Source organism: Gigantopelta aegis, chromosome 12 (genome assembly GCF_016097555.1).
Source record: "Gigantopelta aegis isolate Gae_Host chromosome 12, Gae_host_genome, whole genome shotgun sequence".
Lineage (NCBI taxonomy): Eukaryota > Metazoa > Mollusca > Gastropoda > Neomphalida > Peltospiridae > Gigantopelta > Gigantopelta aegis.
In genome coordinates this window covers 7,529,255-7,541,752 of record NC_054710.1, presented here as the reverse complement: position 1 = coordinate 7,541,752, position 12,498 = coordinate 7,529,255, and the positions used below count along the sequence as shown (strand labels likewise).

At 41.6% G+C, this 12,498-nt stretch overlaps 1 protein-coding gene across 2 annotated transcripts in view; it reads left to right on the top strand.

The window, feature by feature from the left end:
* The window catches only part of LOC121386424 (dixin-like), a 51,782-nt gene extending 39,288 nt beyond the window's left edge, over positions 1 to 12,494 (top strand). For both annotated transcript variants that reach the window (XM_041517313.1, XM_041517312.1), the window contains 6 exons: positions 1,304 to 1,450; positions 2,011 to 2,121; positions 4,234 to 4,401; positions 4,951 to 5,035; positions 5,559 to 5,676; positions 8,018 to 12,494. In XM_041517313.1, the coding sequence (XP_041373247.1) occupies positions 1,304 to 1,450; positions 2,011 to 2,121; positions 4,234 to 4,401; positions 4,951 to 5,035; positions 5,559 to 5,676; positions 8,018 to 8,210 (822 nt within the window). In that variant the 3' untranslated portion in view covers positions 8,211 to 12,494. The remainder of the gene's footprint in view (positions 1 to 1,303; positions 1,451 to 2,010; positions 2,122 to 4,233; positions 4,402 to 4,950; positions 5,036 to 5,558; positions 5,677 to 8,017) is intronic.
* The last annotated feature ends 4 nt before the right edge of the window (positions 12,495 to 12,498 follow it).

Below are 12,498 nucleotides of genomic sequence, written 5' to 3'. Positions count from 1 at the left end.
AGTGCATGTAAGATATCTATTGCTGTTTTATAGCAATGCGTAGCCCATGAAGTGGCTGCAGTGGGCTTCCTTTCTCATTATCTGTGTGGTTGTTAACCATGTGTCCAATGCCATATAACCGTAAATTGAAATGTTGCATGTGTGCTAAATAAAAAGTTCCTTCCTTCCTTCTTACATGTCCCTTTCATTCTTCCTTGAATCCTTCCATCCCTCCTTCCTTCCATCCCTACTTCCGTACATCCCTCCTTCCATCCCTCCTTCCTTACATCCCTCCTTCTTTACATCCCTCCTTCCTTACATCTCTCCTTCCTTCCATCCCTACTTTCTTACATCCTTCCTTCCTTCCCTACTTCCTTACATCCCTCCTTTCTTACATCTCTCCTTCCTTCCATCCCTACTTCTTTACATCCCTACTTCCTTCCATCCCTCCTTCCATCCCTACTTCCTTACATCCCTCCTTTCATACATCCCTCCTTCCTTCCTTCCATCCCTACTTCTTTACATCCCTCCTTCCTTACATCCCTCCTTCCTTACATCCCTACTTCTTTACATCCCTCCTTCCTTACATCCCTCCTTCCTTACATCCCTACTTCTTTACATCCCTCCTTCCTTACATCCCTCCTTCCTTACATCCCTACTTCTTTACATCCCTCCTTCCTTACATCCTTTCCTTCCTTACATCCCTCCTTCCTTACATCCCTCCTTCCTTACATCCCTACTTCCTTACATCCCTCCTTTCTTATATCCCTCCTTCCTTCCATCCCTACTTCCTTACATCCCTCCTTCCTTACATCCCTCCTTACATCCCTACTTTCTTACATCCCTCCTTCCTTACACCCCTCCTTCCATACATCCCTCCTTCCTTCCATCCCTCCTTCCTTACATCCCTACTTCCTTACATCCCTACTTCCTTCCATCCTTCCATCCATCCCTACTTCCTTACATCCCTCCTTCCTTACATCCCTCCTTACATCCCTACTTTCTTACATCCCTCCTTCCTTACACCCCTCCTTCCATACATCCCTCCTTCCTTCCATCCCTCCTTCCTTACATCCCTACTTCCTTACATCCCTACTTCCTTCCATCCTTCCATCCATCCTTCCATCCATCCATCCTTCCTTCCTTCCTTGATTCTTCCCCTGGCCCTTCTTTCCTTTGTTCCTTACTTCCTTCCTTCATAACTGCTTATTTAATAATGTGAACTTAAACATTTGTTTTCATATTTCATCATTTTATTTTGTGTCGAGGTGTACTGGATGAAACATTTTTCAAATTTCTTGATGACCATGACTTGTTATTGCAGCGAGATTTGTCGAAACGTGACGAGAAGTTGGACCAGCTGCATCACGACATGCGCACGCAGTTACAGGAGAAAGATCAATCCAACCAGAATCTGAAGTCAAGAATCATCGAACTTCACAATAAACTTAGAGTCGTGGGGGAAACCGGGGTAAGATGTTCTAGCTACACAACAAACTTTAGTCGTGGGGGAAACCGGGGTAAGATGTTCTTTTAGATAGCTCCATCACAAACTTTAGTCGTGGGGGAAAACTGGGGTAAGATGTTTTTTAGAGAAACAACTGCCACTGTAGATGTGGTGTGGGATTTAGATGAGTCATTTGAGTGCTCACTTGATGTGCTTACATCGCAGGATCGAACCACCTCGGTGGACCCATTCAGCTGATTGTGGTTTTTTTCTCGTTCCAACCAGTGCACCATAACTAGACAAAGGTCGTGTTGTGCTTTCCTGTCTCTGGGAAAGTGCATTAAAAATATTCCTTGCTGCATTAGAAAAAATGTAGCAGGTTTCCTCTGATGACTATGAGTCAGAATTTACCAAATGTTTTACATCCAATAGTTTGTACTAGTGGTGTTTTTAAACAAAACAAACAAACAAACAAACAAACAAACAAAGCCACTGTAGATTTGCATATTGTTAACTTTGTGGGTACTGCAGGTGAGATATCTATATACTGTGTCACATTGTATACTGTATTTGTTTTTCTTCAGGATTCTCTATCATTGCGAGTCGAATCACAGGACAAGAAAATGGCCAAGCTGGCGGGTCGTATCTTTAAGTCACCGCCTGACGAGAACAAACATTCTACAAACAAAAGCCAGGTGAGTTGATTTCTTTCTGTAGATCAAGGACTTCAATGATGGCCTCGGGACGGGACGGGACGGGACGTAGACCAGTGGTAAAGCGCTTGTTTGATGTGAGGTCAGTTTGGGATCGATCCCCATCGGTGGGCCCATTGGGCTATTTGGTTTGAGATCAATCCCCATCGGTGGGCCCATTGGGCTATTTGGTTTGAGATCAATCCCCATCGGTGGGCCCATTGAGCTATTTCTCGTTCCAGCCAGTGCACCACGACTGGTTTTTCAAAGGCTGTGGTATGTGCTATCCTGTCTGTGGGATGGTGCAGATAAAAAATCCCTTGCTTCTAATGAAAAAATATAGCAGATTTCCTTTCTAAGACTATATATCAAAATTACCAAATGTTTGACATCCAATAGTCGATGATTAATCAAATCAGTGTGCTCCAGTGGTGTTGTTAAACAAAACAAACTGATGGCAGTTTTTTTACCACTGGATAATAATTATTTCTGTCCGTTGAAGAATAATGTTTGGTTTTTAATGTTTAGTTGTGTCAAATGTTACTGATTTAAAATGGCTGTAAGCAGGCTCAAAATTGCTTACGGCAAAAGCCTTTCAAAGTATCTAGCTGTAGGTAACAAATGTGTAAGTTCCAGCCGTGTTGATATGATTAACATTGTTTCACATCATATAGCCATTATTTTGCTTTTGTTGCCATCAATTCATCAATACATCGTCAGTCCGTCCACCCACTCATCCATCCATTCATGTATGTCCATGAAACCATGCATTTGTTTGTTTATTTGTCTGTCTTTTCATTTATATCTCCCTCCCTCCATCCTTCCTTCCATCCATCCATCAGCCAGCCAGCAAGCCATCCGTCATCCATCATTCATTCACCTATCGGTCCATTCAGCCATCCATCACTCCATTTAGCCAGCCAGCCAGCCAACGCCCATCAGTCCATTCAGCCAGCCAGCCAGCCAACCATCATCCATCCATCCATCCATCCATCATCCCATCCATCCATCCATCATCACATCCATCCATCCATCCTCTCATCCTCCCATCCATCCATCCATCTATCCATCATTAGTGTTTTCACCATGCCTCAATAGTCTAGCACCATCTTGCCTCAATCAGTGCTATGCTGCCCTGAGATTAAACAAGCTTTTTTCAATAATTAATTCTAAAATTGCCTTTATAAAACACCCAAAAAGGTATTATTAATTAATAAAATATGCTTTTTATATCTTTTGCCATTAATGTTTATTTTAATTTTTAAAAATTGGTATTTTTAATGAAAAACAAGTGCCCCGAAAATGGTGAAAATGCCCCAAAAGTATTTGGTCTACCATGCCTTGCCTAATTTCTAGGGAAATCACTACATCATCCATCCATCTATCATCCATATCGACAAGCCTCGGTGGCGTGGTGGTTAGGCCATCGGTCTATAGGCTGGTAGGTACTGGGTTTGGATCCCTGTCGAGGCATGGGATTTTTAATCCAGATACCGACTCCAAAACCTGAGTGAGTGCTCCGCAAGGCTCAATGGGTAGGTGTAAACCACTTGCACCGACCAGTGATCCATAACTGGTTCAACAAAGGCCATGGTTTGTGCTATCCTGCCTGTGGGAAGCGCAAATAAAATTATCCATCCATCCATATATCCATCCGTCCATCCTCCATCCATCCATCCATCCATCCATTTATTCATCAGTCCATCCATTATCTATCTGGCCGTCCATCCATCCATCATCCATCCATTATCCATCTGCCCATCCATTATTCATCCGTCCATCCATCCATCCATCCATCCATCCTCCATCCATCCATCCTCCATCCAGCCAGCCATCTTAGAGTGTATAAATATGTTTGTATTCATCAGAGTGCGCTCCAGCCAGTGTACCACGACTGGTACATCAAAGACTGTGGTATGTGTTATTGTGTCTATGGGATGGTGTATATAAAAGGTCCCTTGCTGCTAATTGAAAAGAGTAGCCCATGAAGTGGCGACAGGGGGTTTCCTCCCTCTATATCTGTGTGGTCCTTAACCATATGTCTGACGCCATATAACTGTAAATAAAATGTGATGAGTGTGTCGTTAAATAAAACATTTCCTTTCCTTTCGTCAGAGTGCCGACGAGCTTCAGATGATCCGTGACTCTCTACAGAGCCTGCGCGTGCACATGTTGACCTCTGACCCCCAGCATCACGTGGTCGACAACCTCGAACACAGCATTGCCCTCCTCCTACAGAGCAAACGTGCCAGCGCTGCACAGACGCCAGTCAACCAATCACAGGTACTGTTGTAACTTCAGTCAGCCAATCACAGGTACTGTTGTAACCTCAGTCAACCAATCACAGGTACTGTTTTAACTTTAGTCATCCAATCACAGGTACTGTTTTTAACTCAAATCAACCAATCACAGATACTGTTTTAACTTTACCAGTCATAGGTACTGTCACATTGTGACATTTCTGTCTTGTTATGAAAGTAGTTGTGATGCTGAAATCCACTGGTGTAATAAATTAAAATGTTGTTCATGTCTCTGACATTTCTGTCTTGTTATGAAAACAATTATGATGCTGAATTCCACTGGTGTAGTTCAAATGCTGTGGTATGTGCTATCCTGTCTAGGATGGTGCATATAAAAGATCCCTTGCTACTAATGGAAAAGAGTAGCCCATAAAGTGGCGACAGCAGGTTTCTTCTCTCAATATCTGTGTGGTCCTTAACCATATGTCTGATGCCATATAACTGTAAATAAAATGTGTTGAGTGTGTCGTTAAATAAAACATTTCCTTCCTTTCCTTTCTTCCACTGGTGTAATAAACATTTTTCCTTTCAGAAACCTCGAAGCTGTTCTCCGAAACGTCTTAATTTTGAAGCTTCAAGCTCCTCGACTGTTAGAAAACCACAATCAACACCAGCAGGTATGTAAAAAAACCGGAGGGGTGCATGTACAGATGAAGGGGGGGATTGAGGGTTGAAATCTGTCATGCCCTTCTGGGAGCACATTTTCTTTTTTTAATATATTTTCCAACCCAACCCTTCCCCTCCCACCCCCCTTCCCCTCGCACAGTTTTCCGCTAACGCACCTGGTGAATTGGTATGATGAGAGCAGGGCGAGATGTAGCTCAGTGGTAAAGCACTCGCTCGATGTGCGGCTGGTGTGGGATCGATCCCCATCGGTGGGCCCATTGAGCTATTTCTCGTTCCAGCCAGTGCACCACGACTGGTATATCAGAGGCCGTGGTATGTACTACCCTGTCTGTGGGATGGTGCATATAAAAGATCCCTTGCTGCTAATCAAAAAGAGTAGCTCATGAAGTGGTGACAGTGGGTTTCCTCTCTCAATATCTGTGTGGTCCTTAACCATATGTCCGACGCCATACAACCGTAAATAAAATGTGCTGAGTGCGTTGTTAAATAAAACATTTCTTTCCTTCATTGCAGGTTTTGGATTTGCATTGAATGAACTGAACAATCCTCCAACAAACGGTCAGCTATGTACTAAAGTGTTGTACTTCACAGAGCAGGCCGTCACACCGTTCATGGGCACTATACACAAGAGGTAATCCTTCACCCCAATTGTGGGAATTATACACAAAATGTGGGCCTTCACCACAGTTGTGGGACTTATACACAAGAGGTAAATCTTCACCCCAATTGTAATTTTACACAAAAGGTAAGCCTTCACCACAGTTGTGGGAACTAAAGGTAAATTTTTACACTAATTGTGGAACTATACACAAGAATCCTTTACCACAATTGTGGAAATTATACACAGAAAGTAAGCCTTCACCACAGTTGTGGGAACTAAAGGTCGACCATCATACCCTTCATAGGCACTATACACAAGAGGTAATCCTTCACCCCAATTGTGGGAATTATAAACAGAACATTGGCCTTCATCAGTTGTGGGAACTAAAGGTATGCTCACACAATTCATAGGCCCTTTTACACAAGAGGTAATCCTTCACCCCAATTGTGGGAATTATACACAGAACGTAGGCCTTCACCCCAATTGTGGGAATTATACACAAAATGTAGGCCTTCACCACAGTTGTGGGAATTATACACAGAACTTAGGCCTTCACCACATTTGTGGGAATTATACACAGAACGTAGGCCATCACCCCAATTGTGGGAATTATACACAAAATGTAGGCCTTCACCATAGTTGTGGGAATTATACACAAAAACGTAGGCCCTCACCACAGTTGTGGGAATTATACATAAAATGTAGGCCTTCACCACAGTTGTGGGAATTATACATAAAATGTAGGCCTTCACCAGTTGTGGGAATTATACACAAAACGTAGGCCTTCACCACAGTTGTGGGAATTATACACAAAACATAGGCCTTCACCACAGTTGTGGGAACTGAAGGTAGGCCATCACACCCTTTATGGGGACTATACACGAGGTAATCCTTCAACCCAATTGTGGGAATTATACACAGAATGTAAGCCTTCACCCCAGTTGTGGGAATTATACACAAAACATAGGCCTTCACCACAGTTGTGGGAACTGAAGGTAGGCCATCACACCCTTTATGGGGACTATACACGAGGTAATCCTTCAACCCAATTGTGGGAATTATACACAGAATGTAAGCCTTCACCCCAGTTGTGGGAACAAAAGGTAAATTTTCACCTCAATTGTCAAACTATACACAGGTAATCCTTTACCGCAATTGTGGGAATTATACATAAAACGTGGGCCTTCACCACAGTTGTGGGAAGTAAGGTAGGCTCTCATACCCTTTATGGGGACTATGTACATGAGGTAATCCTTCACCCCAATTGTGGGAATTATACACAGAATGTAAGCCTTCACCCCAGTTGTGGGAACTAAAGGTAAATCTTCACCCTAATTGTGGGAATTATACAGAAAGTAAACCTTCACCACAGTTGTGGGAACTACAGGTAGGCCTTCACACCTTCATGGGGAATATTTACAAGTAGGAATTATACACAAAACGTAAGCCTTCACCACAGTTGTGGGAACTACAGGTAAGCCTTCACCTCAGTTGTGGGAACTATACAAAAAAGGTAAGCCGTACACACCATTCATGGTAACTATACACAATAGGTAAGCGTTCACCCCAGTGGTGAAAACTATTCTCAAAAAATAAGCCTTCATCCTAATTGTAGGAATTATACACACAAGATGACTCTCACACACCTCCCCAATTTATGTGAGTTGTACACTGAAGGTAACATATTTTACTGATCAAGGGAACAATAAACATAACCAATGAAAAATCTATATGACAAATATAACTACAGATAGCAGTTGTAGTTTACTGGGGGGGGGGGGGGGGATGTAGCCCAGTGGTAAAGCGTTTGCTAGATGCGCGGTCAGTCTGGGATCAATTCCCATCAGTAGGCCCATGGGGCTATTTCTCATTCCAGCCAGTGCACCCCGACTGGTATATCAAAGGCTGTGGTATGTACTACCCTGTTTGTGGGATGGTGCATACAAAAGATCCCTTGCTGCTAATCGAAAAGAGTAGCCCATGAAGTGGCAACAGCGGATTTCCTCCCTCAATATCTGTGTGGTCCTTAACCGTATGTTTGACACCATATAATCGTAAATAAAATGTGTTGAGAGCGTCGTTAAATAAAACTTTTCCTTCTTTCCTTTTTATAGTTTACTGTAAACACTGTTCATATCTTTGCAGATTAGGGTAGATAACTATAAAATACTCAAAATCCAGGTTTGACAAAGGTGCATTCATAATAAGGAACCAATGTATAGAATAAAATAATATAATCACTAACTGTAGAGTGCAGTCATGGTGTGTGTCTTTATATAAATAATATCATCACTAACTGTAGAGTGCAGTCATGGTGTGTGTCTTTATATAAATAGATGTATAATTTTTTAATTCTTATTTTTCTTTCCAGGTTAGGGGAGATAACTCTAAAAGACTTAAAAAGCATGTTCGACAGACCCGGGGCCTACAAATACCACTTCAAGGCCCTCGACCCGGAATACGGAACAGTGAAGGAGGAGCTACATTATGACGATGATGTCATTCCGGGCTGGGAGGGTAAAATAGTGGCCTGGATCGAGGAAATACACGGGACGCCGTGTTGACGGTTGCCTTGGTGACCCGTTTGTTCGCAAAGTAAAAATAGGAGGATCTTGTGTCTCATCTGGAAGTGCGGATTAGTGGAGGAAATGGAACGTGATGTCAGGGTTTACCAGTCACGGAGGTTTTCATAGATAGTCTTTTTTTATATTTATTGCAAGAAGGCTGAATGATGCTGTTAATCCTTTGGGTGTCCAGCTAGTTTGTGCTTCGTTGTTCAGCATCCTTGATTAATTACTCTCATGTTCCAGATATTGTGATAGCCAACTGCATGCAGTGTTGTTACGAGAAGATATGGAATAGATTACAAGACCGCACATGATAATGTGAACTGTAACCTCTGTGTGGATGCACTGGTCAAGAGGAAACGCTTCCAATACAAACACATCATGGCTGTAGCTTTGCTTATAAGCAACTTTAATTCGTCTCGCTGCAACATTTTAATAAGTGTTGTTTTAGCTTCAAGTGAACATTATTGATTTTGTCTATTTCGAAAGGCCACAGATGTTTAGCACAGAAATGGAAGTCTTTTTTAGTTGAGACATCACATGTAACAGATGATGATGTGGATGGTGATGATGTGGATGGTGATGATGTGGATGGTGATGATGTGGATTAGGAAAATTGCCTGTTTCGTATGGAAATACATGACACGTCTTTGAAGTACTATGCTGGTCAGTTGAGTTGTCTCAGCATTTCAGAAACTCAGGACATTGCGGTATGTTGATGAGGAATGATAAAAATCAGAATCTCCTGTTTTGTATGGGACTACATGATAAGTCTGTGATCTACGCTGGTCAGTTTAGCCGCTTCAGTATGACAGAAACCCAGAACATGACAGGATGAGGATGAGGAAAATAAAGATCACAATCTCCTGTTTGATATGCTGGTCAGTTGAGCTGTCTCAGTATATAACAGAAATCCAGGACATGGCATGATGATAAAGAAGATCACAGTCTCCTGTTTGATATGCTGGTCAGTTGAGCTGTCTCAGTATATAACAGAAATCCAGGACATGGCATGATGATGAAGAAGATCACAGTCTCCTGTTTGATATGCTGGTCAGTTGAGCTGTCTCAGTATATAACAGAAATCCAGGACATGGCATGATGATGAAGAAGATCACAGTCTCCTGTTTGATATGCTGGTCAGTTGAGCTGTCTCAGTATATAACAGAAATCCAGGACATGGCATGATGATGAAGAAGATCACAGTCTCCTGTTTGATATGCTGGTCAGTTGAGCTGTCTCAGTATATAACAGAAATCCAGGACATGGCATGATGATGAAGAAGATCACAGTCTCCTGTTTGATATGCTGGTCAGTTGAGTTGTCTCAGTATATAACAGAAATCCAGGACATGGCATGATGATGATGAAGAAGATCATCGTCTCCTGTTTGATATGCTGGTCAGTTGAGCTGTCTCAGTATATAACAGAAATCCAGGACATGGCATGATGATGAAGAAGATCATCGTCTCCTGTTTGATATGCTGGTCAGTTGAGCTGTCTCAGTATATAACAGAAATCCAGGACATGGCATGATGATGAAGAAGATCACAGTCTCCTGTTTGATATGCTGGTTAATTGAGCTGTCTCAGTATAACATGGTGTGATATAGCTCGGTGATGGAGTCCTTGCTCTGAAGTGTTCTACAGTAGATCTATGTGCTGTAATGTTTGGCCACTCTGGCTGACACCACTGCCTATCTTTGATGTTTACAGTTGTACGTACACCTCACTATGGTCGGTAGACACAGCTGCCTACTTTCCTCAGACGGACTTCTCCAATGGGTGGGGATGATCTAACTTAGTCAGTAGATGCTTACCGGAGGTGCTTGCGTTGTAGGATTGAACCGCCTCTGACTGGTTTTTCCTCCATCCCAACTAGTGTCCCACGACTACTGGTATAGTAAAGTTTGAGGTCGTCGTGCATTTTAATTAAATCTTTGAAAACCTTACCTCGTGTATACAGGACTGCTTGGCTTGTAAACTACACCTTACCTAGAGACCTTGCAAATCTGCGTACCATTATTAACCAGTTTAAATTATCACATGGGTTTACAGTGTTCGGGATTAAACATTTTGGGCAGTATCCCAGTTGGATACTAACATTTCAAAATCTGGTAACCCACCTGAGAATTTAGTATCCCACTTGAATGAAATTCATAAATAACATCATAACAAACTTAGACGACAATGTCCTCGTTCCCAGTCTATTGCTACGTCACAATCAAAATCACGGAATTTGTGATATTAGCAATCAAACGGAATTAGCAAAAAGATTTGCTGCATTTATTTTTGAGTAATTAAGTATTTCGGACATTACTAATGATAAACCTACCTGTATCAATTTTCTGCAGATGTGGAATTGATACCTCAAATAAAATTTGAAGTAGGAAAACATCCAACAAAAACAATAGTGACTTGGTGATTCCCAGTTTATTGTTACACCGCTATTGCTCCGGTGTAGCATTAGACTGGGTACAAGTTGGGGGGGGGGGGTTTATTGTTATGGCATAGCATTAGACTGGGTACGAGCTCGAAAACACTTTTACTTAACTTACCAGAAAATGACGACTTGCATGTTTTTTTTATGAAAACTAAAAACCAACAACATTATATGGCATCCCGTTGGGATACTGGGTTCTTGAAGTCTGGTATCCAAAATTAAATTATGGGATATCGGGATACCGTCAATCTCGAACACTGGTTTATGACATGGATATCATGGGTAAGTTATATGATAAAATTAAGTATGTCATAAATTGAACACGGTTGCTTAAATATTTGAAGTATGGGTGTTTTTTTGTTTTTTTTAATATACCTAGTGAAAGTTGAAAAGTATACTTACTATACTGTGTAAAGGTTTACCTGATTAAAGCCATTATATTGTGGAACTAATGGGTTAATTGGTTAACCAGGCCTTGTTCTGTTGCCTTACTTGTGAAGTAACTATTATTAATAAAACCACAAACTTTAGGTGTTTTTTTTTTTTACCATTTTTATGCAAATGAATATTTTTGTTGTACACCACCGTTATTTTTGCCAATATTTGAGTGTAGTTACAGTGTGAGAATAAATTCTGTTCTAAATGTCACTATGGTATCACTTTGTCACTTCAGAGTCGGGATGTAGCCTAGTGGTAAAGCGCTCGCCTGATGCGCGGTAGGTCTTGGATCGATTCCCATCGGAGAGTCCATTGGGCTGTTTTGCATTCCAGCCAGTGCATGACTGTTATACCAAAGGCTGTGGTATGTGCCATTATTATCTGTGGGATGGTGCATATCAGAAATCCCTTGATCCATCTCGCAGACAAGATAGCACATACCACATCCTTCGATAGACCAGTTGTGGTGCCACGGATGGAACAAGAAATAGCTCAATAGGCCCACTGAGGGGATCGATCGTAGACGGACGACCGCGTATCATTTCGTGAGATCTGGATCTACAAGTCCAAGTAGTAATGGCATTTAAAATGGTGGTGTGCTGTCTTGTCGGATTGTATTTATATGTACGTGTGTATTATACATTACTGTCTCCACCTGTGATCTGTCGATGAATTATCTGTTGTGTTTGTTACTAGAATCTCGGTCATCATCTTACCACAAGGTGAATCTCGCAGTTTACATTTACTCAGTCATAGCATACCCAAAAGAAACACTCACTTTCCCCCCCCCCCCCCCCCCCCCCCCCTCCTATTCTCCATTCTCATCAATTTTCTGCTGTTGTATAGTTCACAGGGCTCGAAACAGCCTGTGGTCAGGTCACCAAGTGCGACCAATGTCCTCTTTGGGCGACTTGAATATTAAAAAAAATAGTCCAAATAATACTATTATTTGAGCGATCTACTTTAAATCTATAGCATATGAGCCACTATTAATATTTATATTGCAACTGTTTATTCCACATTAAAATCTTGCTCGTGGTTTGTTGTTCTCTTACCATAATTTGCCAACATTAATTATTTTGTGGGCCACCATCCACCATATTTTTTGGCAAGTTTCGAGCCCTGGTTCATGCAGTTGAGCATTCCATTTTATCTTATTACAGTCATGTTAACTTTTGTTAACTATCATTCCATTGGTTTCTTAACTGTCATTCCATTGTTATCTTAACTGTCATTCCATTGGTCATCTGTGAAGAACATTTAAGTCATTTTAGTGGTTATTCAGAATATTACTGGATTATTTTACACACTGCCGTTTAGTTTTGCATTTTTGCTAGGTAAAAGAATACCATTGCAAGGTTTGGGGGTTTTTCCCAGTCTATGTTTACAGGTTTTTGTTTTTTTTT